This window comes from Mustelus asterias, chromosome 4 (assembly GCF_964213995.1).
Source record: "Mustelus asterias chromosome 4, sMusAst1.hap1.1, whole genome shotgun sequence".
Lineage (NCBI taxonomy): Eukaryota > Metazoa > Chordata > Chondrichthyes > Carcharhiniformes > Triakidae > Mustelus > Mustelus asterias.
This window is the reverse complement of record NC_135804.1, coordinates 42,760,599-42,787,533: the sequence shown is the minus strand read 5'-3', so window position 1 is coordinate 42,787,533 and position 26,935 is coordinate 42,760,599. Positions and strand designations below refer to the sequence as shown.

General features: G+C 40.3%; 1 protein-coding gene across 1 annotated transcript in view; it reads left to right on the top strand.

The window, feature by feature from the left end:
* Positions 1-26,935, top strand: part of rpgrip1l (RPGRIP1 like) — a 213,131-nt gene that overhangs the window by 31,489 nt on the left and 154,707 nt on the right. Inside the window, exons 2-5 of the mRNA XM_078210885.1 lie at positions 46-133; positions 8,014-8,158; positions 15,870-16,168; positions 23,221-23,326. Of these exons, the coding sequence (XP_078067011.1) occupies positions 49-133; positions 8,014-8,158; positions 15,870-16,168; positions 23,221-23,326 (635 nt within the window). The 5' untranslated portion in view covers positions 46-48. The remainder of the gene's footprint in view (positions 1-45; positions 134-8,013; positions 8,159-15,869; positions 16,169-23,220; positions 23,327-26,935) is intronic.

Below are 26,935 nucleotides of genomic sequence, written 5' to 3'. Positions count from 1 at the left end.
GGATTAAAAAACACTCAAATGTAATTTGTCCTTTTTCTTTCACAGACCATGTCGGGCCTAGCTGATGAGACAGCAGGAGACCTCCCTGTGAAGGATGTAAGCATGAACCTGGCTGGAATTGGTGGATTGCAAGGTTGGAGGCACCTGCTAGTCATTACCACAACATACTTTGATCAGTGTATCCATTAGTTTTACTTCATAATCTCTTCCTTTTATGGTATCAGTGATCCAAATGGTCAGGGCTTACTGATTAAAGCCACTATTGAACATCAGCTGGTACTGATTGTACCCTTCACAGGCCTTGTGCAAGTAGAGATTTAGTCTTGTTTCATGATTCTATGTCTCTGTAACATCCTGTTACCATAAACAGAAGTCATTTTGATCGCTATTTTAAAACTTACATTTCCTTTCTTCCCTTTTCTGTTAGGGAAATTTTGTATGAAAATTTTTAAGAAGACATTTTCCTTAAATTGATTCCATATGAGATCCTGATATTCCTGAATCCTTTTTCACAGTAATCTGCCTTGGAGAACAATGGAGTCAGAATATTGGGTCTCAGTATTTTAGATCAATTTTTTGAGATCTGTTGCTTGGTCATACTTTTCAGTTTACAGTACCAACTAATTTGTGTAGCTTACATGTGATTGTTGTTGCTTTTGTTGTAAGCAAAAACAGACAGTAGTTACTAAATGAATTTCATGCTTTAAGGGAAGAATGAAGCGTGAAAGTCCAAAAGAATGTGGAGTTTAACTGTCCCAGAAGATCAGCTTTTGAGGAGGTTCGAAGGGAGGTCCCTTTCCTATAATACATGTGTAAAGAAAGGAAGGAGAATTTGATTCTTGTCAGATTTTGCTGTGGATGGGAAGTCAGACTATCTACATTTTTAAATTACAAACAGAAGGATGGTATTATGGGCAACCCTTGTGATATGCCAAAAGTACAATATATGGATCATCATAGATCCTCTGTGTATCAACAGTAAAGGAAGTCTGTTAAGTCGAATGAGCCAACCCTCATTATGCATGCTTAGCTGAGAGCCCCATACTCATAAGAGGGTTATCTGAGTGGAAGTTTGTTTAGTCAGCTGGAGAGAACTGTTGACTTTGCTTGATTGACCTCTTTATGTGGTTACAATAAGTTATTTTTTCTGTGATCAATATCCCAATGTTTATTTGCTCAAGATTGAGATATGCGAAGTACTTGAAGCCTCTGTTATTGATATTTTAATGATCTGTTTGATGGACGCTTCTGTAGGGTTGCAGGAACAGCAGTTGATTTTTTTGAAAGATTTGCGAATGGGTGTTTTATAAATACATGATTTTGGGATGGATTTTATAGTTTCTGGTGGGAAGGGAGGCAGAATGGAAAATACGTAGTCCACGCGCTCCCACCCCTGCATTTCGAATCAACTGTCAGCTGGCCAATAAGCAACCAGTTAATATTGTGAAGTGAGGTGCCTAGCGCAAGATGTCTGGTGAGAGTGGAGTTAGTCTGTAAACCAGAAGTTGGTTGCAGCCACGAATTTAAAGATCCCTTCTCATTCTCTGCTAATTGTTAGGTCAGCCTAAAGAAAGCGAATAAATAAAGTCTACTAGCAGCCAAATACTGCCACCTTCAGCAGCAGACCCTGCTGCTACATGCAGCCATGGTCCCATTTGCAGGCCTTTTCACCAGCCCTTGTGCTGTGCGAGGCAAACAAAGGTAGTTTTCAGAGATTTACATGTATTGGTAAACATTAGAAATAAGGTATAGTTTTAAGTGGGTTTAATTTAATGTTTCTGTGCCTGGAAGGGTAAAGCCTACAGTTAGATTAAGCTCGAAGAAGTTGTTTGCAGTTGTTTTCAATTTCAACTGTTAGAAAGCCTTGCATGTGAAGAGTAAATGGAGGCTGGCAGAAGTAGCAGTGGTTGCTTAGCAATGGAGGGCCTTGTCAGGTAGAAAGGCTTTTGAATTTAGTTTTTAGCTGAATTTGTTTGCAATTGAAGATAGGACACCAGGGAGTTAACATCTCTCAACTCTGTTAGGAGAAGCTGGACAGGACAAGGGAGCTGCAAAGAGGCAGTCCTCCTAAAGAACTGGATACTGTCCAGATAACCAGGGAATTGGGACATAACTTTAGTCTTAAGATATTCTTTAAGACCAAAGTATTATTGAGGAGAATTCTTCTAAAACAAAAATAAACGCTGCAGTTTTTTGAGCCAGGTTTCCCTTCTGGGATCTTCCCGCCCAGTTATAACATCAAGATGGGATCATAACAGCCGCCTCGTACCTGGCGAACTCGTAACATTTTTCCATGTGACTAGCGAGAAATTGATGGACAAAGAATAATTGTGGTCAATTGGCTTTTTAACAAGCTCAGATAGGGGTGGAAAAGTTTCCGTAAAAGCAGAGATAGCAGATATGTGAAGTCTTGCAGAGTAATTTGTCACTGGATTAAAAATTGGGACCTCCGAGTTACTGTCTTAGAGGCAGCAAGAACTGGGGAGGGTGGGGGTGACAGGGATTCCTATGCCAGAATGTGTGGTCTCAAAGTGCTCCTGATATTAAGCCTTGGGGAGTGTTTAAGTGAGAGAGGCGAACTGTGAACCCACCTCTTGGGTGTCCTGGGTGATGCCAGCAAAGAGTTGGAATTTTGGGCTGCTGCATTTCTCTCAACAACCTCGTGAAAGTGCTAAAGGCGAAGGGAAGTTTACTGGGAAGAGCCAGCTGGAAAAGAAGACCATGAGGAAGGACATAAAGTAGCAAACCATGGTTTTAATGTAGAGCCTGGGTAGGATTTCTGCACCTCTTAGTTCTATGCTCAGGTAACTTTTGTTTTAAAATTTACCTTTTCAGTAGTGACCTTGAGCTTTCCCTTTACTCCAAGCCACATGGACATTGGTTTTCTTGCTCCAACTGCACTCCGAAGAATCTGGTTTTGCACATGAAACCTCAGACAGGCATAAGACCTCGACCACCTATTTTTATGTCTATTACAAAATGGTGGCTGGCACACTTCAAGCTTGTGATAAATGCACTTTGCTACCTGCCATATAAGAGACCCAGAAATCTGTTTCGTGCCTGAAAAACCAATGCAGTGCCATTGAATTTCAAGCCATAATTTCCAAATGGTTTCATGTGTCATATACTTGCTATGGAGTTGGAGCAGAAGGTAAGCATCCCACTTCTTAAGGTGTTGGAACCAGGGAAGGTAAGAGATCGCTGGGGAATGATTTAAATGGGTATGGCACAGGTGGAGCCAACACACTTTAACACTAGTGATATCAGACAGGGATGAGAAAGCTATTGAGTTGGAAATAGAAACCCAACCGAAATATTATCAGAGCAGAAAGTGAACAAGTGGGCTAGAAGATAGTGATCAAAAGAAACATATTTGATTTGAACTTATTATTGTCACAAGTGTAACTATACAGTGAAAAGTATTGTTTCTTGCGCACTATATAGACAAAGCATACCGTTCATAAAGAAGGAAACTAGAGAGTGCAGAATGTAGTGGTTCAGTCATAGCTAGGGTGTAGAGAAAGATCAACTTAATGTAAGGTAGGTCCATTCAAAAGTTTGATGGCAGCAGGGAAGAAGCTGTTCTTGAGTCTGTTGGTACGTGACCTCAAACTTTTGTATCTTTTTCCCAAAGAAGGTGGAAGAGAGAATGTCCGGGGTGCGTGGGGTCCTTAATTATGCTGGCTGCTTTGCCAAGGCAGCAGGAAGTGTAGACAGAGTCAATGGATGGGAAGCTGGTTGGTGCGATGGATTGGGCTACATTCACGATCTTTTGTAGTTCCTTGCGGTCTTGGGAAGAGCAGGAGCCATGCTAAGCTGTGATACAACCAGAAAGAATGCTTTCTATGGTGCATTTGTAAACGTTGGTGAGCGTCGTAGCTGACATGCCAAATTTCCTTCGTCGTCTGAGAAAGTAGAAGCATTGGTGGGCTTTCTTAACTATAGTATCGGCATGGGAGGACCAGGACAGGTTGTTAGTGATCTGGACACCTAAAAACGTGAAGGTCTCGACCATTTCTACTTCATCCCCGTTGACGTAGACAGGGGCATGTTCTCCACTACGCCTCCTGAAGTCAATGACAATCTCCTTTGTTTTGTTGACATTGAGGGAGAGATTATTGTTGCCGCACCAGTTCACCAGATTCTCTATCTCATTCCTGTACTCTGTCTTGTTATTGTTTAAGATCCCCCCCACTACGGTGGTGTCATCAGCAAACTTGAAAATCGAGTTGGAGGGGAATTTGGTCACACAGTCATCGGTGTATAAGGAGTATAGTAAGGGGCTCTGAGAACACAGCCTTGTGGTGCACTGGAGGATGATCATGGAGGAGATGTTGTTGCCTATCCTTACTGATTGTAGTCTGTGGCTTAGGAAATTCAGGATCCAGTCGCAGAGGGAGGAGCCAAGGTACAGGCCACAAGTGGAATGGGAAAGATATATCAGAAAATTTAATGATGCAGCAGGGAAACGAGATAAGGATCAATAATGCAACATCTCGGGGTCCAGATTGAGTGATATATGTGTATATTCATGATTCCACTGGAGTAGAGCTTCATGATGTCAGGAGAGGAATTTCATGAAAAGGTCTGTCCTAGGTGCCCTATATTAGAAACATCGAAAATAGGAGCAGGAGTGGGCCATTTGGCTCCCTCCAGCCTTCACCACTGTTTGACCATGGCTGATCCTCTATCTCAACGGAGTATCCCTGACTCTCGCCAATCCTCCTTAATGCCTTTAATGTCTAGAAATCTTACATTTTATTCTAAATATATTCAGTAACTTGGCCTCCACAACCTTTTGTTGTAGATAATTCCACAGGTTCACCACCTCCGAGTTAAAAAATTTCTCCTCATCTTAGTCTAAATGGCCTATCCTATATCCTGAGACTGTGACCCCTTGTTCACGACCCCCCCCCAACTAGGGGAAACAGCATCCCTGCATCCAGTCCATCCAGCCGTGTCAGAATGTTTTATATTTCAATGAGATTCCCTCTCATCCTTCTAAATTCCAGTGAATACAGGCCGAGAGACACAATCTCTCTTCATACAACAGCCCTGCCATCCCAGGAATTGGTATGGTGAACCTTAGCTGCACTTCCTCTTTCGCAAGATATCTTTCCTTCGGCAAGGAAACCAGAATTGCACCCAATACTCTAGGTGTGGTCTCACCAAGTCCCTGCACAGCTACAGTAAGATATCCTTGCTCCTGTTCTCAAATCCTCTTACAATGAAGGCCAACATACCAGTTACCTGTCTAACTGCTTGCTGCACCTGCATGCTTGCTTCAGTGACTGATGTACAGGGACACCCAGATTTCTTTGGACATAAAAAATTCCCAATCTATCACATTTAAATAATATCCTGCCTTTCTGTTTTTCCTACCTAAGTGGATAACTTCACACTTGTATTTGCCCACTTACTCAAACTTATCGAAATCATCTTGAAGCCTCTTTACACACTCCTGATCACTTGCATTCCCACCTAGCTTTGTGTCGTCTGAAAACTTGAAAATGTTACAATTGGTTCCCTCATCCAAATCATTGATATATATTCTGAATGGCTGGGGCCCAAGCACTGATCCTTGCAGGACCCCACTGGTCGTCACCTTCCACTCCAAAAAAGACCCATATATTCCTAGTCCCTGTTTCCTGTCTGCTAACCAATTCTCATTGGTTCTCAATCCATGTCAATATATTACCCCAATCCCATGTGCTTTAATTTTGCACACCGATCTCTTATGTGGGTCTTCATCGAAAGCTTTCTCAAAATCCAAATACACCACATCCACTGGCACTCCCTTATTTATTTTGCAAATTATGTCCTCAAAATACTTCAGTAGGTTTGCCAAACATGATTTCCCTTTCATAAATCCACGCTCACTTTGTCAAATCCCATTGATAATTTATAATTGCCCTGTTATCACATCCTTTATAATAGACTAGCAATTTCTCTACTCTTGAAGTTAGGTGAACTAGTATATAATTCTCAGTTTTCTTCCTCCCTCCTTTTTTAAATAGCAGGATTACATTTACTACCCTCCAATCTTCTGGGACTAGGAATGTGCAGAATTTTGAAAGATGACACCAACATATTTCCATGGCCACCTCCTTAAGTACCCTAAGATGTAGATTATCATGCCCTGGGGATTTATCAGCTTTCAGTCCCATTTATTTCTCCAGCACTTTTCTTTACTCATAATTTCTTTCCATTCCTCTCGCAGTCGACCCTTGGTTCCCTCGCTTTTCTGGGGAGTGATTTGTGTCTTCTGTGAAAACAGAACTAAAGTAGTTGTTTAATTGCATTGTCATTTTCTTGTTCTCCATTATAAATTCTCCCATTTCGGACTGTGAGGGACCTTTGTCCTCACTAATCGTTTTACATACTTTTAGTAGCTTTTATAGTCTGCTTTTGTGTTCCTTGCAAGTTTACTCTGATATTCTATTTTTCCCCTCTTGATCAATCTCTTTGTCCTCCTTTGCTGAATTCCAAACTGCTGCCAATTGTCAGGCTTGCTACATTTTCTAGCAACTCTATATACTCCTCTTTAGATCCAATAATATCCATAATATATTTTGTTTGCCATGATTGTGCCACTTTTTCTGTAGTGTTTTTGCACCAGAAAGGAATGTATAACGGTTGCAATGTGTGCTTTCATTCCTTAATTATTAGCCATTGCCTCTGCCTTTTATTGAAGTTCCCCAATCAATTGTAGCCACGTCAGTGCTCATACTTTAGTTTTTTTTCTTTGTTTAGATTTTGGACACCAGTTTTGGATTGGACTACTTCACTTTCCATCCTAATAAAAAATTCCAACATGTTCCAACAAGGACAGCACGCAGGCACAGTGGTTAGAACAGCGCCAGGGACCCAGGTTCATTTCTAGCCTTGGGTGACTGTGGAGTTTGCATGTTCTCCCCTTGTCTGCATGGGTTTCCTTTGGGTGCTCCAGTTTCCTCCCACGGTCCAAAGATGTACAGGTTAGGTGGATCGGCCATGCTAAATTGACCCTTAGTGTCCCAAGATGTGTAGGTTAGAAATTCTATGATTATGGTCACTCTTCTCTAAAGGACTCTGCACATGGACTGCAGGGATTCAAGAAGGAGGCTTAGGGATGGGCAATGAATGCTGGCCTAGCCAGCGAAGCCCCCACATCCCTTGGATGAATTTAAAAACTCTAAGATTATTAATTAACCTCTTTGCATAGTAAGATAGTCTGTTCCATATAGGGTAGCCTATTCTTGAGTTGGTTCCTCAACATATTGTTCAGTTTTTGTTTCCAACCCTTTAATTCTCCAAAGTAAAACTCATTGAGACCAATACCGAAACGGCACAACTATTGATAAGGTATTATTAAATGTTGAGGTTGCCTGGTGGCTTACCACAAAGCAACACAGCCACATCAGGACCTTGGCACAATGCTAATTTGCTGATTTTAATTTCCCTGTGACAAGAAAACTAAAGATACTTTTGAAATGTTTCATTTTCACTCTTAAAATTAAATCACTGCCGATACACAATGTCCTGTGCATAGAGGCAGTTACTTAGTTTGGAAACCTTACAACACTAGTTTAAAACAAAAATGTTAACCATAGCTTCGACTGTTAATTAGTCTTTATTTTTCAGTAGGTTGCTGAATAAATACTGTGATAATTGACTGTCTTGATTTTTTTTTGTACTTTTCCCTCTTCTATTAATTGGAGTAATGTACAATGAATCACTAAAGCAAAACCAGAACATCGAAATCCGAGACGACCATGAGCCTCTCAGCTAGACCATGTGGGATTCTCCGGCCGCGCTCGCCCCAAAACCCGAGAGCCCCGCCTGAGGTCAATGGACCTTTGCGTGGTCCGCTCCACCCCACCCACTACAATTCCTATGGTGGGCGGGATGGAAGAATTCCTCCCAATACCTGTATAAATTTTGAAATATTGAAATTAATTGTTAGTCATAAATCAGCTGCCCTGTTCTACAACTAATGATAATATGTGACTCAGTATTTATTTCTAATCACAGAATCATCTGGTGCACAAAGCACTAGAGCTCGTCAAACAGTGTCTCGCATCTGCCGTGAAGAGCTTGAAGATCGCTTTCTTCGGCTACATGATGAAAACCTTTTACTCAAACAACATGCACGAAAACAAGAGGATAAAATTAAAAGGTTGGAATTCCTGTTCATTTCATTCAAGTTGTTGATCAAAATGCCCTTTTCCCTCCCATCAGTCATATAACAAATGCTAAGTATCAGTCTTGTTCGGACTTCAAAAACTATTAGAGTCATAGTCATAGAGGTTTACAGCATGGAAACAGGCCCTTCGGCCCAACTTGTCCATGCCGCCCTTTTTTTTAAACCCCTAGGCTAATCCCAATTGCCCGCATTTGGCCCATATCCCTCTATACCCATCTTATCCATGTAACTATCTATAGAGTCTAATGTGTTACAATTTCAAGAAGACAAGTGAAGATCTTTATCATTTGAAAGCTTCACTTTTGCACCTTCAACTGTCATAATGTCTCTTTCCCATTTTTTTCTGAAAAGTACAGATTTATGCTGGGTTACCTTCTATGAGAGCTATTAATCGAGCAGTATCTCTTTCAAATAGCCATTTTTCACATACGGGCCCAGTGATCACTGACAAGCTATTTGTTTATTGCTGACCTATTCAGGTCCTCACCTAATGTCTCCATTGGATATTTGTCCAAAAAGACCACCATATGGAAATAAGAATGGCTGATTTTTTTTTCTCTCCCCTTCCTAACACAGGAGCACCAAGACTTTTGTAAACCTCAAATTGTAATTCTAGTTGTGCACAGCTAATTGGGCACATATTGTGGATTGAACCTTGAACCTTCCTGGGCTGTTTGGCTTCGACTGCCAATGAAAATGAATGCTTCTCATAGCCAAATTGGTGTTCTTCCAATGTCCTTAAGAAGAACATAAAATCATTGACTGTGTACCGGATATGGGAAAGAGTACTGAGTGCCTTACCCAAGTGACCAGTATCCATGTGAGAATATTGTGGTTGTGAAGACAACACATTCAGTAAGATGAATATCTGGACAGTAATGCTTTTAGCAAGAATCACAGGGAAACATTTGAACAGTTATTATTTGGTGTGAACAGAAATGTCTAAAATAAGAGTATGGGTAACCTGAAAAATTAAATATTACGTAATAATCTGACAAAAGCTATTCACAGTTGCCTTTTTAATTAAATAAATATTTGAAGGTCTCAAACTCCCCCCAAAAATTGACTTTTCCAGAGTTGTGACACTGTTAGCTTAATTCAAAATAAGTCATTTGAGCAAATCCACTTCTGAGGATATATTAGTACCAGTCAGTAGTTGAGCTTCTGGAATAGTTACAACCTCCAGCAGTTTGTGCTTCAGTTGATTTCAAAAGCATTTAAAGAAAAATAAGTGAACAGAATTTAACATGTTTATTCAGAATAGTCTATCTGCTTTTATAAAATTACAAAAAAGACAGACTACATAATGCACACCTATTCTAACTTTTGCTTTGTGTTGTATAAACTTTAGGAACCTCATTTGGAGCTAAATTTAAAAAGCACGCCCAAAAGGGTAGTAACCTCTGGAATACTACCTGAGCCACAAGCAAATTGGCATAGGGACATGAAGATCGGAGAATTGAGTGCATGGCTGAAAGATCAATGTGGGAAAATGGGTTTTGATTCATGAGCCACTGAACAAAGAGGGAGCTGTACAATTGGGATGCACTTGGCTTGAACCATGCTCAGGCCACTTTCCTAGTAATCGCATAACTAGTATTACTGGATGGTTCATGTAAGGCAAAATTTAGAAAGTTAACGAGAAAGGACAAGGCAAGTGCAGGGTAGTGATGTTGAATATAATGTGGGAAAATGTGAGCTTTCCCGCTTTGGTAGGAAGAACATAAAAACAGCATATTATTTAAATGGAGAAAGACTGCAGAATTCTGTGGTACAGGGAAATCTGGGGTGTCCACATACACGAATCGCAAAAGTTAGCATGCAGGTAAAGCAAGTAATTAAGAAGATTGGCCTTGATTGCAAGGTGGATGGAATATAAATGTAGGGAAGCCTTGCTACAACTGTGCATGGTATTTATGAATCCACACCCAGAGTACTATGTATAGATTTGGTCTCCTTAAAACAATTATACTTACATTGAAGGCAGTTCAGAGACAGTTCACTGAGTTGATTCCTGGGATGAAGGAAGAAACGTTGAGCTGGTTAGGCCTATATTCATTGGAATTTAGAAGAATGAAAGGTCACCTTATTGAATCATATAAGATTTGAAGAGTCTTGACAGGTGTAAGAGGATTTTTCTCTTTGTGGGTGAATCTAGAACAAGAGCAATGTTTCAAAATAGGGGGTCTCCCATTTAAGATGGAGATGAGGAGGAATTTTTTTTCTAAGGGTCTTGAACCTTCGGAATTTTCCACCCTACAGAACCATGGAAACTGGGTAATTGTATATATTCATGGTGAGTCGACAGATTTTTGTTCCACGAGGGAATCAAGGTTATGGGGTTCAGGCAGGAAAGTGAGGTTAAGGCCATAATCAGACCAGCCATGATCTTCTTGAATGGTTGAGAGGGCTCAAAAGGGCCAAATGGCCTTCTGCCCCTATTCTTTATATTCTTGTGTTCTCATTAAGCTGAGAGTGGCAGAGAACTTTCCCTGTCCTAAGTTGAAAGATTGGACTCGTACCAAATAAAACCCAATAATTGAATTTTGAAGCAGACTGCATCTAATTATTTCACTTCATTGCTACTTTTATTATTTTTAAAATGTTAACCTCTAATTAGGTATAAAGGGTCTCTAATCTGCACCATCTTTTATTTTTTCATGGAATGTGGGAATCACTGGCTAGGCCAGCATTTATTACCTGCCCCTAATTTCCCTCGAGAAGGTGGTGGTGAGCCACCTCTTTAAACCACTGCAGTCCATGTTGAGGGAGTGTACCTCTATCATGTATCAAACTGTTGCAACCTCTGGTGGATTCAATGTGCTCGGTAATACAAAAGTTGTTTGCGAACAGGCTTGTGGCTGTGGAACTGGTTAGAACTGGTTCAAGCCGCAGCCTAGAGAACAATGGAAAGGTACTTACTGAGAGATTGCTTAAGTTGTGAAACTTGCCCAGCAACAGAGAGAGACTATAAAAAGAGGGACACAAGGAAACCATTTTTGTTACAACACTGTACCACTGGACTGAACACCATGTACCTTCGAAATAACAGTTTGTAACCAAAAGCTTTGTGCCTCATTACTGATTCTCCAAAGAACCAGGATTTGAAGCTAAAATCTAATCATTTGAAGCTAGATTCCAACAATGTGGTGTAGGTACACCCAGAGTACTGTTCAGAAGGGAGTTTTAGGATTTTAACCCAACAACAGTGAAGGAAAGGCAATATAGATCCAAGTCAGGATGGCTTGGAAGGAAACATAGAACATAGAACATTACAGCGTAGTACAGGCCCTTTGGCCCTCGATGTTGCGCCGACCAATGGAACCAATCTAAAGCCCCTCTAATCTACACTATTCCAATATCATCCATATGTTTATCCAATAACCATTTGAATGCTCTCAATGTTGACGAGTCCACTACTGCTGCAGGCAGGGCATTCCATGCCCTTACTACTCTGAGTAAAGAACCTACCTCTAACATCTGTCCTATATCTCTCACCCCTCAATTTAAAGCTATGTCCCTCTCGTGCTAGCCATCACCATCTGAAGAAAAAGGCTCTCACTATCCACCCTATCTAATCCTCTGATCATTTTGTATGCCTTTATTAAGTCACCTCTTAACCTTCTTCTCTCTAACGAAAACAACCTCAAGCCCCTCAGTCTTTCCTCATACGATTTTCCCACCATACCAGGCAACATCCTGGTAAATCTCCTCTGCACCCTTTCCAACACTTCCACATCTTTTCTATAATACGGCGACCAGAACTGTACACAATACTCCAAGTGCGGCCGCACCAGAGTTTTGTACAGTTGCAGCATGACCTCCTGGCTCCGAAACTCAATCCCTCTACCAATAAAAGCTAACACACCGTACACCTTCTTAACAACCCTATCAACCTGGGTGCCAACTTTCAGGGATCTATGCACCTGGACATCCAGATCCCTCTGTTCATCCACACTATCAAGTATCTTACCATTAGCCCAGTACTCTGGATTCCTGTTACTCCTTCCAAAGTGAATCACCTCACACTTTTCCGCATTAAACTCCATTTGCCACCTCTCAGCCCAGCTCTGCAGCTTATCTATGTCCCTCTGTAACCTGCCACTTCCCTCCGCACTGTCGACAACTCCACCGACTTTAGTGTCATCCGCAAATTTACTAATCCGTCCTTCCACGCCCTCATCCAGATCATTAATAAAAATGACAAACAGCAGTGGCCCCAAAACAGATCCTTGCGGTACACCACTAGTAACTGAACTCCAGGATGAATATATCCCATCAACCACCACCCTCTGTATACTTACAGATGATGGTGTTCCCATGTGTCAGCTGTCCTTGTCCTTCTAGATGGCAGAGGACAGGGACTTGGAAGGAATTGTCAAAGGAGTGATTAGATTGTTACCTTTTACTTGGACAATTTTCAAGTGTTAATCAGCAACACATGAGACACAGAACACAAGGTTGAAAGAAATAGTGCAAATATAGTCTTTCCTAAACTAATTATCCCTTGTATTTTGCATATAGTAATCAGCATATTAAGATTTCCTTACATCTGTGTATATGTGTGAGTGGGGCAACACATAATTACCCGGGGGCACAGAAAGTTGGATACTCAAGGACCTATCAGGAATGACCACATTCACTGTTAACGGAGATTCCTTAGAAAATAACATGGAATCCCTCTACCCAATTCTGCCAGGCGTATGTCCTGTCCCTTTCCTCGCTGCTGACAGGCAATATAAATTTTTCAGTGACTTTGATTTGGCTTTCACAGTTCTACCAAACTCAGGGTTCACAGTGCATGGTTGTTTCGGATTGAAGGGTCCAAACGTGCCAAAGTTCAGCAGCTCTGCTGCAGTACTGTTAAACTCTGGAATGCCCATCCCAGTCCCCAAAGACCCTTCACAGATTCTACTAAAGTCCAGGGCCATCACATCAAATTTCCAGTGCAATGCTGAAATTCAGGACATACCCACATATCCACAAGTATAGCTAAACTCCAACCTCCACAGCATTGCTAACCACTGTGGGACAGTATTCATTTTGGGGGCTTCACAATGTTGGCCAAAGAGCTATGGAAACCATAGAGAAACAACATATGCTATCTCTCTTGGTATTCCAACAATCCTTTGCTGAAGTATTGACTGGAGGTTACAGGAGAATCCACACTGAAATTAGTGCAGGCATCTGTCTCCCGAGTAGTGAATTGTGCACACTTTGTGTTTTACCAGTTGAGTGTATAATTCAACAATGGAAAGATATTTGTATTGCTGACACACATACAGGACGATCAGACTTTTCTCTGAATTGTATGGACAACAGCCGTCCTACTAAGGACAGCAGCCAGCCCCAAGAAATGCCCTAATCAGTCAGCAGTGCCTCTGGAAGCATTGGCCACTGTTGAGACAGGTAGGCAAAAAAATCTTTATAAAAATATATAGGGCCAAGTATTGGAGGGGAATCCCACTCGGGAAATCGCTAGGACCAAGGGCATTTCCTGCCTGCCATTTAATTGGCAGCCTCCTCAGATGGAAAGAGAGTGTCCCACCTTTGGCAAAATGCCAATGGCACCATAAAATGGCCCCTAATGAGCCTATATTTATACAAATTGTCTGCCCACCTCCTTGTGGCAGGCAACCTGTCTGCTTCTGGTCTCGCCATCATTAAATGTCCTGAGAGCAGGACAGGGCCTGGGAGCCAGTTGGACATGCCTCCTACTCACCACTTCGGGTCTGGTAAAATTCAGACCCATCTTGCTGTTTGTAGTCAGTTTAAAAGATGGGAAGGAATAAAAATGAAATATATAGATAAAGAAATAAATATAAAATGAAGGCCACCCCATACGGTTTTTGTAGGATCATGAATGAGTTGTTTAGTTTAATCTTTAAGAAGGTTCACAACACCAGCTTAAAGTCCAACAGGTTTATTTGATATCTCGAGCTTTCGGAGCGCTACTCATTCATCAGGTGAGTGGGAAAGATGTCACTCACCTGATGAAGGAGCAGCGCTCCGAAAGCTCATGATACCAAATAAACCTTTTGGACTTTAACCTGGTGTTGTGAACCTTCTTACTGTGTCCACTTCAGTCCAACATCGTCATCTCCACATCATAATTTAATCTGTTAATCAGAAAAAATCCAAGAAAAAATCCAAGAATGCTATTAAAGTATATTATTCAATCAATGAATCGCTGCCCTGATGATATTTTATACATCTTAATCTTCCTGCACACAATTGACAATACCACGGGATATTCAATAGCTACAAAGGAAAATCACACTCAATGTCAAACAATAACATTACTTTAACAAAGCTGTTGTATCTTTACTTTACCTCTTTACAGATAATAACATTTTTGCTGGGCAGTTTATTAGCTGTGAACAGTGTTGAGTGTCCAAGGAGTTAAACACTAATAAAAAGTCCAATAAATTTTGCCTAATCCTGTGAACTGAAATTTCCATTACCCAAGCATTTATCTTGAAGTTCTTTGCATCTACAAGCTTCCGGACTATCCTTACAAAAAACATCTTTCAAAAAAGAGGAAGTGTTTAATTATTTTTGTTTCAAATTTATTTGATGTTTGGAGGTAATTCAACATGCGTTTTCCTTCTATCTCCTCTGATGTTTATAAATATATTTGGTTTCACTGTTTCCCACTTAAATCCGGTACTTGACATATTCCACATCATAGCAAATCACCCACCTTAAACAAATAAACGGATACATTGTTTTATACATGTGACAAGCCCAGTGCAAAAAGCAGGGCTTGTTATTAACCAGGCACAAAGTCTTGGTGTTAGAGATGTGCGACCAATTTTGTCGGGTCTGCAACTTGTCCTATTCATCAAAGCCACCTTTTCTTTCTTTGTGTGCCAAATGTTTTCCATTCACTGATATGCATGTTTTCTGTTACTTTATATTATTACATCACCCTCATGTGCCCTTTGATAGACTTTTGTTCCCAGTTAGTATTTCACATCAAAACTGGATGGAATCAAAGGTACAGTTGATCAAATGCCAACAGTAAATTCTGTGAGTATTTTTAAAAAAAGATGAAAACCATGATGGCCTGTCTTGAATTTAAAATCAAACTGTGTCTGAAAGTCATTATTTGTTCAAATCTACTTTTTCAATTGTTTCATTTAAGGTTGAAAAGTGAAGCTAAAGATAGGAACTTATAATTAATAATGTGTTCCATATTACTTCGGTTTTATTAAGGACCACCTAAACTTTATAGCATCATATGCTTGTGAGGTTTTAAAGTCTAAAATTCTTGACACTGTATGTGGTACAGTAAGGGGGGCAAACACAATGTTAAGGTATGAGATTCAAACCTTGCATTCCTCAACACCCACTCCTTGCAACTATTCTTAGCAACTTATGGTGTGCTCCGTATATAACTTCCTTTGATTTGTTATTCATCAAGCATATGGAGTAAGTATGTGTTGCCTGTGCAGCGAGCTAGAATGATAAGCCCTAGGAAACTGCTATTTGTCAGTGTTATAAAGCAGATTGCTCTTCTATGGTTTTGATTAACTTCAAAGCACTTTTCACAGGCAGTAATAGTTATTTCAAAACCTGAAATGTATTATTCACGTTCCACACTAGAGTCTTTAGCAGTGATTATGCCCTTTTCAACAAAATAGTTTTGCTGACTTTTCATATTCTTTTCCTGTTCTGTCAGGATGGCTACCAAGCTAATTAGGCTTGTAAATGACAAGAAGAGGTCTGAGATGGAGAGTGGCGGCACCAAGCGGATAGGCAGGGACATTGAGATGGAAGAGATGATTGAGGAGCTGCAGGAAAAAGTTTGTGAACTGGAAAAGCAGAACGAAGGGCTGAGAAATCGACTGGTAGCTGCTAAACAGCAGCTCCAAGTGCAAGGCCGTAGAAACACACCGTACAATTATGTACAATCACGTATAAACACTGGCCTCAGAAAAGTTCATGAAGTTGCCTTTATGCAAGAGAATCTTAAAAAAGGTACTAAACATAGCTGGAAATATATATTTTTCAGTTTTTTTATTATGCCCTACTCCGGTATTTTGAATGACCTTTCCCTGAAGATATGATTCAATGCAATTTTTAATCAGCATGCATCTTAAACCTACAGTAGCACACAGTTGACACATATTTTTGATACAAAATTAAGAGTTAATTGAAGCCCACTTGCTAGCAAATCTTTCTAGCACTATTCATTGCTAAGATGTTCAGATTCTAAGTGTTAATTTCAAAATTCAGTCAAAACTGTGATTGTTTGAAATGTAGCCTTTTTCTGTTTGTTCTTATTGTTCAATAATAAGAAACAAGAACTGATGCTTATTTGTTTCACCTGTACTAACCCCTAGTTATGAACGCTGTTCAACATTCCAAGTAGCTAAGATGTTTTATGTTTCACACGGCTTACCTCCTCTGCTTTTCACGTGCAGATCCCTGTGCATTACAGAGACACTGTCAAAGGGTGAAGGGTCAACATTCATACCATGACTGCACAAACTATATATTCCTGATTGCTTCACAGCCAAAAATGTTAATCCTTTGACAGGGAACAGCACATAAAGGAACATTTTCTAACAGTCTCCAAGTTCACCCCTGTGCATCAATTAATTTTTCAGTGCCTAACTAAAGCCATGAGGTCTTATAGTTAAATATCTCATTTTTATTTTATACGACATTTCAACCCTTCATCTACTACTAGATATTCAGATGCATTGTTAATAGTTGAAAGGATGGCAATGATGAAATTATAATGGGAATCTGTAAAATCTAGGGAGGATACAGAATAAATGTTAGACATTCCCTTCAAATATTTTGTGATCTAGTAGTAAAAAAACTGGCAGTACAGGCCAAGAGAATTGCTATACCGTGCTTTGATGATTAATAAATTTATGGAATAATATCAAAACTGAGCATGTAGCTGATAATAGTCAATTAGCATTGCAGCGGACTCCTAAATCCAATAACCCATGCTTTATTATGAAGTCAATATCTTATTGTAAAGAACAAGACTACAGCAAGGAGAGTGGTGTAGAAGGAGCAAGACATCAGCGAGGAAAGTAGGACCCAAGGAGCAAAACTTCAATGAGGGGAGTGGGGCTGTAAAAAGCGAGACATCAGTGAAGGTAGTGGGGCAGTAAAGAGAGAGACTTCAGCAAAGCAAGCGGGGTATAAAGAGCAAGGCTTCAGCAGGGAGAACAGGGTTGTAGAGAGTGAGATTCAGCAAAGATGAGACTTCAATGAGGAGAGCAGGGCTATAAACAGTGAGACTTCAGTAAGGGACATGGCTGTATAGAGAGAGACTTCAGTGAGGAGAGCGGGGCTGTAAACAGTGAGACTTCAGCAAGGAGAGCAGGATATAAAGACCAAGACTTCAGCAAGGAGAGCAGGGTATAAAGAGTGAGATTCTAAGCCATTGCCAGCATCTTCACTGATGTGTATGAGAACATGGGCCTTACACTAAACAGCCATAAAACAAAGATCCTCTACCAACCAGCCCTGCTACACAGCACTGCACCAGCCTCTTCCCCCTCAACCCCAATTGTCAAAATCCATGACAAGGCCTTGGACAAGGTGAGCTAGTTGCTCTTCATACCTTGGGAGCCTACTATCAACAAGAGCAGATATTAACAAAGAGGTTCAACACCATCTTCAATGTGTCAGTGCAGCCTTCAGTCATTTGAGAAAGAGACTTTTTGAAGAACTGGACCTCCGACCCAGCACCAAGCTCATAGTCTTCAAAGCAGTAGTGATACCCACCTTCCTATATGACTTCGAGATGTAGACTATGTACAGCAGGTAACTCAAAACCCTGGAGAAGTACCATCATCACTGCGCTGCAAGATTCTGCAAATCCAACACTAATGTCAGTGTTCTCGCTCAGGCCGACATTCCCAGCATCGAAGCATTGACCACGCTCAATCAACTCTGCTGGGCAGGCCACATCATCTGCATGTCTGGCACGAGATTTCTGAAAGCGCTCTGCTCGGAGTTTCGACATGGCAAGCAAGCCCCAGGAGGGGAGAGGAAACGTTTCAAGGACACCCTCAAAGACTCCCTGAAAAAGTGTAACATCTTCACTGACACTTGGGTATTCCTGGCCCAAGACAGCCCGAAGTGGAGGAAAATCATCTGGGAACACCTTGAGTTTCACTGCCATGAACAAGCTGAAGCCAAATGTCAACAGTGAAAGGAGTGTGCGGCAGCCCAGGCACCCCACCCAGTCACTCCTCCAACCACCATCTGCCCCCACAATGTGTCAGAGACTACGTCATGCATTGAACTCCTCAGTCACCTGAGAACTCATTTTTTATTGTGGAAGCAAGTCATCCTCAACTCCAAGGGATTGCCTAAGAAGAGACCCCAAGCCAATCAATTATTAAAACAAAAGTTTAGAAAAGTTAAGAATCCAATTGATATTGTGTAGCTACCTTTCTGGTTTTCTAATTTTTACTAGGAATATTTGACAAATTCTGAAAGCCTTTCTGATACAGTTGGTATATCTCGAAAAACATGGCAGTTTCTCTAAATGGACAATGTGTTTGTTTAATCGTAGTCTATTGCAGAGTGGAGACATGGAGTGCCGTAATCAACAGAAACAGTGGCATGGACAGAAATTTCTGTACTGCTCATGAGTATCATGACAAGTTGGTGTTAATCTCTCTGCACTTAGTTTACAATGAAAAATACACTTGACATTCACAATTGTTTAGTTAACATAGTGTTACTTAAGTGCTTCCAGATCTGCAGATGGTAGTTTTATCAGTCCCTTCTATAGCATTATTGTCTATTGTGAACATTTTCATTTATTTCAGGAAGTGAAAGGAAATTTAAATCCTAATCCAAATTTACAGAATACAAGCATTGAATTTCTCATTAAGAGTAGATTTGGTAGATAGATAAATGCAATAATTATATTGCATATCACAAGTACCCTTTTAGGACGCATTCAGGATGGAACTGGGCCCGTGGTCAACTGTTGACATGCCAAATCAGTTTAGTAATGGACTAACCGCAGCACATTGTATCATTTGGGCAGGGAGTACAATGCAAGTTAATTTTGTCTTAGGGCCAGCAATGTCTCATAAGCATCAAGGTCAAAAACCTATAATGAAAAATAAGGAATTGGGTTCACTGAGGAAATTTGGCATGTCAGCTACGACTCTCACCAACTTTTACAGATGCACCATAGAAAGCATTCTTTCTGGTTGTATCACAGCTTGGTATGGCTCCTGTTCTGCCGAGACCACAAGAAACTGCAAAAGATCGTGAATGTAGCCCAATCCATCATGCAAACCAGCCTCCCATCCATTGACTCTGTCTACACTTCCCGCTGCCTTGGCAAAGCAGCCACCATAATTAAGGACCCCACGCACCCCAGATATTCCCCCTTCCACCTTCTTCCGTCAGGAAAAAGATACAAAAGTCTGAGGTCACGTACCAACCGACTTGGAACAGCTTCTTCTCTGCTGCCATCAGACTTTTGAATGGACCTACCTTGCATTAAATTAATCTTTCTCTGCACCCTAGCTATGACTGTAACACTACATTTTGCACTCTCTAGTTTCCTTCCCATAGAAATCATAGAAGCCCTCCAGTACAGAAAGAGGCCATTCGGCCCATCGAGTCTGCACCGACCACAATCCCACCCAGGCCCTACCCCCATATCCCTACATATTTTACCCACTAATCCCTCTAACCTACACATCTCAGGACACTAAGGGGCAATTTTAGCATGGCCTTCTCTATGAACGGTATGCTTTGTATAGCATGCAAGAAACAGTACTTTTACTGTATGCTCATACATGTGACAATAATAAATCAAATCAAATCATGGGTAAACTGACAGGGCACTGAGATTGTAGATTCAAAAATTATTTATTTCTTTTAAAGAAACATGTTCAAAGGAAACTGGTTCATTTTTAATGGGTTTTTTTATTTCAGTTACCTTAAGGCTTGATTTTAACTTCCAGCTGCAAATGCAGAAAAGCTAATGACATGATTGGAGCCCAATCTGTCCAAGCTGAACTGTTTGTCTCTGAGAAAAACACACATATAAACTCCAAACAAAAGTGCAATTCTCAGCAACCTATCTCCATGGCAGCTTGGTATACCTATGATGTTCCAAACAGAAATCTAAACTAATGATCTTTTATTTTCAAAAGAATCCTTTGATTCTGTTACTCACATGACTCATTTATATCTCTAATGTAGATAACAACCCTTTTTTCCCAGGCTTGCTGGTTCCACCAATAATTCCCCTTGTTTACAAAGGTGCTTTTTGCTTCTTTGATCTGGGAAATACATAAATAATCTAAATTCCCTAATGAAATAACAGTAGCTTTCCTATCCCTCCTGTCGTGAGAGATTACCTTCGTTCAAAAGACCAAGACATAAGGCGGGATTTTCTGGCCCCTCTAGTTGGTAGAATCTTAATGTTCTGCTGATGGCAACCCCTTAAGTTGGGTTCTCCAGTGGTGAGACAGGTGAGACATACAAAATGCCATAGATTTCTGAGGGACCAGAAGATTCCTCCAGTGGCCGATAGCAAGCTGCTTCTGCCACTGATAAACACACTGCGGGGATGGTGAAGATGTATGTGGATGGGAGAAGTGGAAAGAAAATCCCAGCTATAGAATCAGTTTGGGTGGAACTACGAAACAGCAAGTAGCATAACATTGGTGGGAGTTGTTTAATGTGATAATGTAAAACACAGTATAAATCAGAAAATTAAAGATACATGCATCAAGAGGCATACAGTAATCATGAGGGATTTCAATCTATATATGGACTGAGTAAAGCTAATTACTAATGTTGTGGAGGATGAATTCTTAGAATGTGTGCAAAATGGTTTTCTAGAGCAGTGCATTGAGGAACCAACCAGGAAATGGGCTATCTTAGATCTAGTATTGTGCAATGAAAAAGGGCTAATTAATAAGCTTTTGTAAAGGAGCCATCAGGAACGAGTGACCACAATATAAAATTTTACATAAAGTTTGGAAGTGATTCAGTTCAATCAGAAACTAGTCTTCAAAAAAAACAAAATCTATGAAGCTATCAGGGGCAAATTGGCCATGGTAGATTGGGAAACTATGTTAAAAGTTATGATGGCAAACAGGCATTTAACATTTCAACAAAAATACATTCCTTTAATGCATAAAAGCCCAGCAAGGGAAGTGTTCCAACAAAATAAATCAAGGGTTGTATTAAATCAAAGGAAAAGGCGTATAAAGTTGCCAAAACAAAAATGGTAAGCCTGAGGGTTGGGAACATTTTAGAATTCTACAAAGAGGGGCCAAGAAACAGCTCAGAAAGGGAAATAGAATATGAGAGTAACGTAGCAATAAACATAAAAATGGACTGTAAAGCTTATATAGGTATGTAAAAAGGAAAAGATTAGCAGAAACAAATTTTGGTGCATTACAAGCAGAGTCAAAAGAATTTATAATGGGGAATAAGGAAATGGCAGAGAAACTAAACAAATACTTTGTGTCAAAATAAAAGCAAATTACTGCGGATGCTGGAATCTGAAACCAAAAGAGAAAATGCTGGAAAATCTCATCAGGTTTGGCAGCATCTGTAAGGAGAGAAAAGAGCTGACGTTTCGAGTCCAGATGACCTTTGTCAAAGCTTTGTCAAATACTTTGTGTCTGTCTTCACAGAGGACAAGACTAAAACCTTCCCAGAAATATTGGAGAATCAAGGGACTGTTATAAACAAGAAATCACAAGATTAGTTTTAAAAAAGTGCTCAAGAAATTAATGGGACTTAAAATAGATAAATCATTTGGGACTGAGATGAGGAGGAATTTCTTCACTGAGGGTGGTGAATCTTTAGAATTCTCTGTCCTTGAGGGCTGTGAAGACTCAGTTGTTAGTACGTTCAAGATTGAAATCAATAGATTACTGCATATTAAAAAATATCAAGGGGAATGGGAATAGTGCAGTAAAATTGTGTTGAAGTAGAAGATCAACCATGTTCTCACTGAATGGCAGAGCAGGCTTAGAATAGAAGGGCTTGAAGGGCTCAATGGCCAACTTCACTGCCATTTCTTATGTTTGTATGTTCCTATTAACCGAATGGCGGAGCAGGCTTGAAGGACCAATTGGCCTACTCCTTCTATTTTCAATGTAAAGACTGGTTACCTTTTGAAATGTAATGACCCCAGGTATGTTAACCAGTTCCTTGTACAGTTTTATATTTTACACTTTAATTGTTGGAATCAAAAGATATGCGTCTAAAACACATGAATTATGGAATCAAATTTTCGCAACACTCCTGGTTCCCATCCTATTTCTGAATTCTATTGCATTACTACCACGCAATCTTGGTTTTATAGCTTTCTCCTTGCTTCCCCTTGCTGGTAATTCGATCGGTTTGATGCAGGATCTGCTGGTGTGCAGTATAAATCACCAAGGACTTTGAAGAAACAATTTCAATACCTTGTCTAACAGCATTTTCATTACCTTTCACCTTTTAAAAAGTTTTTTAGAACTTGTGTGAATACACTATGCTTTAAAACTGTACATTTCATTGTAACTATTTTCCAAATATATGGAAAAATTGTCAAAAATTTCAAAAAGTGACAAGATTATATCAGTTATTTTTTTCCAAAACTCAATACCATTCATGTCAAACTAAATATGTCCAAAAAAGTTTCAACACTTCTCCCCTGTAAAACCAAGCAATTCCTCCAGGTGCTCTGGTTTCCTCCCACAGTCCAAAGAAGTGCAGGTTAGGTTGATTAGCCATGCTAAATTGACCCTAGTGTCAGGGGGATTAGCAGGGTAAATGTGTGGGGTTACGGGAATAGGGCCTGGGTGGGATTGTGATTGGCACAGACTCGATGGGCCGAATGGCCTCCTCCTGTACTGTAGGGATTGTATGATGCTATGAACTCAAGTCAAACACTTTAATATTTTTTGCCACCCATACTTGATGGAAACAATAAAACAAAACCACCTGTAACTAATTTTATGTTTTGCTTGTTGTTTAATATACATGACATCATTTTAATCTTTATATATGTTCTTTTTTAGGTATGAGAGTTCAAGATCCAGAGTTGACAACAAGGTCTACCCAACCTACGCTTCCCAGATATGGACATAGCTTGCTTGAAGATGCCAGGGCTGAAGTGCGAAATCTGTAAGGCTTTCTTTCTTTACTATGCCTCCCCACTGTTGCCCAGGTGGATGGGTCTGCTGTCACCTGGTTCCATTCTTGACTACCTAATCATATCTAAAGTATCACTTGCAATGGTTTCTATAGACTATAGGCTTCTACTGTACTTGCACCATTAACTCTTGCATGCCCCAAGGATGTTTCCTTGGCCCTTTCCTATTTCCTACATGCTACCTCTCAGTGACATCAAGTGAAAGCTAGCATAATTTTTCACGTGTATGCTGATGGCATGCAGCTCTGCCTCACCACCATTTTCTGACATCCAGTACTGAATGAACAAAAGCTTCCTGGAAATAAATATTGGGAAGACTGAAAACATCGTTTACGATCCTACTCCATACTCTGAGACTCAGGAAGTTGCCAGGGGAGAGATGGAGTCAGTAACTGGAGAGCAACTTGACTGTTCGCAACCTTGGTGTCATATTTGACCCCAGGATTGGTCTGACCACATTTGTACATCACTAAGACTGCCTCTTTCCACTGCTAACTTTGTCCATAGCTACTGAAACCCTCATTCATGCCTTTGTTACCTCTAAATGACTATTCCAACACATTTCTGGTTGACCTCCCAATTCTTCCTTCTGTTAGCTGCAGATCATCTAAAACTCTGTTGTCCATTGTTATACAAAGCTTGTTCATGGTTCACAGTAATATATTTGAGGTAATTTTTAATTCTGGGAAGAATATAGTTTGACTGTCGAAAATGGGATAAATTCAACTAAAGCAGATTGAAGACTTTTACACTTAAAAGATTGGGACCAAGTTGACATAAGGAGTTAACAGTCATGAATATTAGAAATCAGCAGATGGGCTTAATTAGATAGGGAATTGGAGATGAGGTGAATGCATTGCTTGCAAAGAAATGCAGCCCAAATAATTGTTTTGTTTTTGTAGTTAGAGCTACAGTTAATTTAAAAGCATACAGTGAGCCCTGGAAGGCTATGTCATCATGGTGTGGGGTGGAATTTCTGAAAGTTCTCAGGTTTCAATTTATCTGTGTGTTTGCTAGGGGAGTGAGTGTTCCACAGCAAAGGAAATGACCATATCAGAAAGGTGCTGCCGATAGCAGACTCCAGACACAGCAGTGTTGCTGTTAGTGGGCTGTAGTTGGGCCTCAGGAGAAGTTGCAGGAGCTATTTGATAGTTCTCTGCAGCTTAGGAGAAGCCCTAGGGACTTGGGACGGTGATAGAAGGTCCCTGGCTCCATGCTGAAAAGGGTGAGTGCAAAGAAGAAGCCCTGGGCGCCACATATCAAACTTGGTTTAGCTAGGGAGATTGGAGCTTGATGAAATCCAGGTGCTGTGCCAGCCCAGTGAAGCTAGGTGGCTATTAAAGACCTGAAATGGCATCGGTAAGTAGAGGCTGGAATACGGACTCGAAACCCAGGAGAATGGAGTCTTGTGAGATGGGACTGAAGCATTGGGAGGTGTGCACTTGTTGACGCAGTCCAAGTTGGAGCAGCTTTGATGGAATTCAGAGGCTTGATCTTTGAAAGAGAAAATTTGGAGTCTTTCTTGAAAGAGACATAGTTTCAATGAGATTGGTTGACTCTGGTCACTGGAGTCTGAATGGGTTGCTGAGAAATCCGTGGGATCTGTCTTGGTTGCATTTGCTATTTATCCCCATTTATGAATTTAGATGCATCTTAAAAAACAATCTGATCCCTGTATTTTGGCATTGATTGAAAAGGCGGTTCGATGGCACAGTGGTTAGCACTGCTGCCTCACAGCAACAGGGACCCGGGTTCGATTACCTCAAAATGCAGGGCAGGGGAGGCTGCAACTTTCCTTGTAGGGTCTTGAGGAGCACTCCAGTTCCTCATGGCTCCACAGATCAAATCTTGAACAATTAATCAAGATGGATGCTGTCGAGTATTGTGTTTTTGATGAGAAGTTGAGCCAAGGTCCCATGTGCATGATGGGACGAGTGAGTGGGTGGCGAGGGGTGGGAGAATTAGTGGGCAGGGGGATGTTAGAGATCCCATGACACAAGTTGGGTGGGAAGGTGGCACACTGCTGCCTCACAGCGCCAGGGACCCGGGTTCAATTCCCGGCTTATGTCACTGTCCGTGTGGAGTTTGCATGTTCTCCCCGTGTCTGTGTGGGTTTCCTCTGGGTGCTCCGGTTTCCTCCCACAGTCTGAAAGACGTGCTGGTTAGGTGCATTATGTGCATTAGGTGCACTCTAAATTCTCCCTCAGTGTACCCAAACGGGCGCCGGATAGCGACGAGAGGATTTTCATGGTAATGTACAGTGCTAATGTAACCCTACTTGTGACAATAATAAATAAACTTTAAAACTAAAGCCAGTTTATAATCATCCATTTCAAAGTGTTCAGCTCATAATCCCCAGGATGTAAATTTATGCTTGCAACTCTACAAAAGAGTATTCCTCCATTCTTCTTACTACTAAAGATTTATGATATAGTTCCTCTACTTTAAGCATTCCCAGTTTCTTTCAGGCACTGTTGCTTTATTTGCTGCCAATACAGGGTACCTTCTTTCTCATCTCCCTTACTCTTCATTATCATCTATGTATATGTGAATCACAATGATGTCTCATTCTACTTAACATTGAGGCCCATAGGCCTGTGAACTTTAAGAAATACTTAATTCCATTATCTTCCAATTAACCATTTTGGTTGAGTAAACTGAAGACTCAAGTGCCACTCAAGAATTCTTACACTTAATTCAATTTGATATTTTTGTAACATAGCAATTGAACTGGAATAATTGGATTGGAACCAGTTAGGACAATTGCTTATCTACTGATACTTAATCAATTGATTTACTATGTGTTCGTAAAATAACATATTTAGTCAATTCCAGAACTTGTCGAATAAAGTCACACACTTTTAAATATTATGGTGGAATAAAGTAATTTGGTGTTTATTAAAATTGCTTGTATTTATCTAATAAATAATGTTGTGTTTGCACCCTTACTACTTGTTGTCATGTTTTTGGTCATATGTATATGCCAATATCCCCTTTGCTAATTACAATGCCTACATTTCCCATTAAATTTTCCTTTATCAACTTTCACCAAATTTGTTAATGATCCAACTGAATCACTCAGTGCTTTCTCAAAAAGAGTTTGCATTTCTTTTCCCTTGGTAACATTCCCAGTAGCCAAAACGAGGTTTTAAACAAAATTAAAATACTTTTCTTGATGACTTCAGTTTCTGGCTAATGCTTTGGACTTTGACTGGATATTTTGCCCAGAGCAGTAGCTGAAAACAGATCCTAGCATCTGCACTGCGCCCAGTTTTCCAGGATACATCTGTATATAAGCCAGCCAAATAATAATAGTTGTCTCCAAGTCTCCAAAATTATTGAAGAAAAGCTTGAGGATAACGGCAAAAGTTTTATTCAGACAAAATTTACATTGTTTTATTTAAGACAAGGAGACTATATGAATGCATTTAAGTATGAAAGAGAGCCCAATGATGATGCACTGATTGTAGTTTATTTTTCATATTAAATACACTACAAGCAAGGATATTAAACTGAGAAAAGAATAAAGAGCATCTCAATTAATCCTGATTGACATTCTTTAAAAAGATCATTTCAGTTTT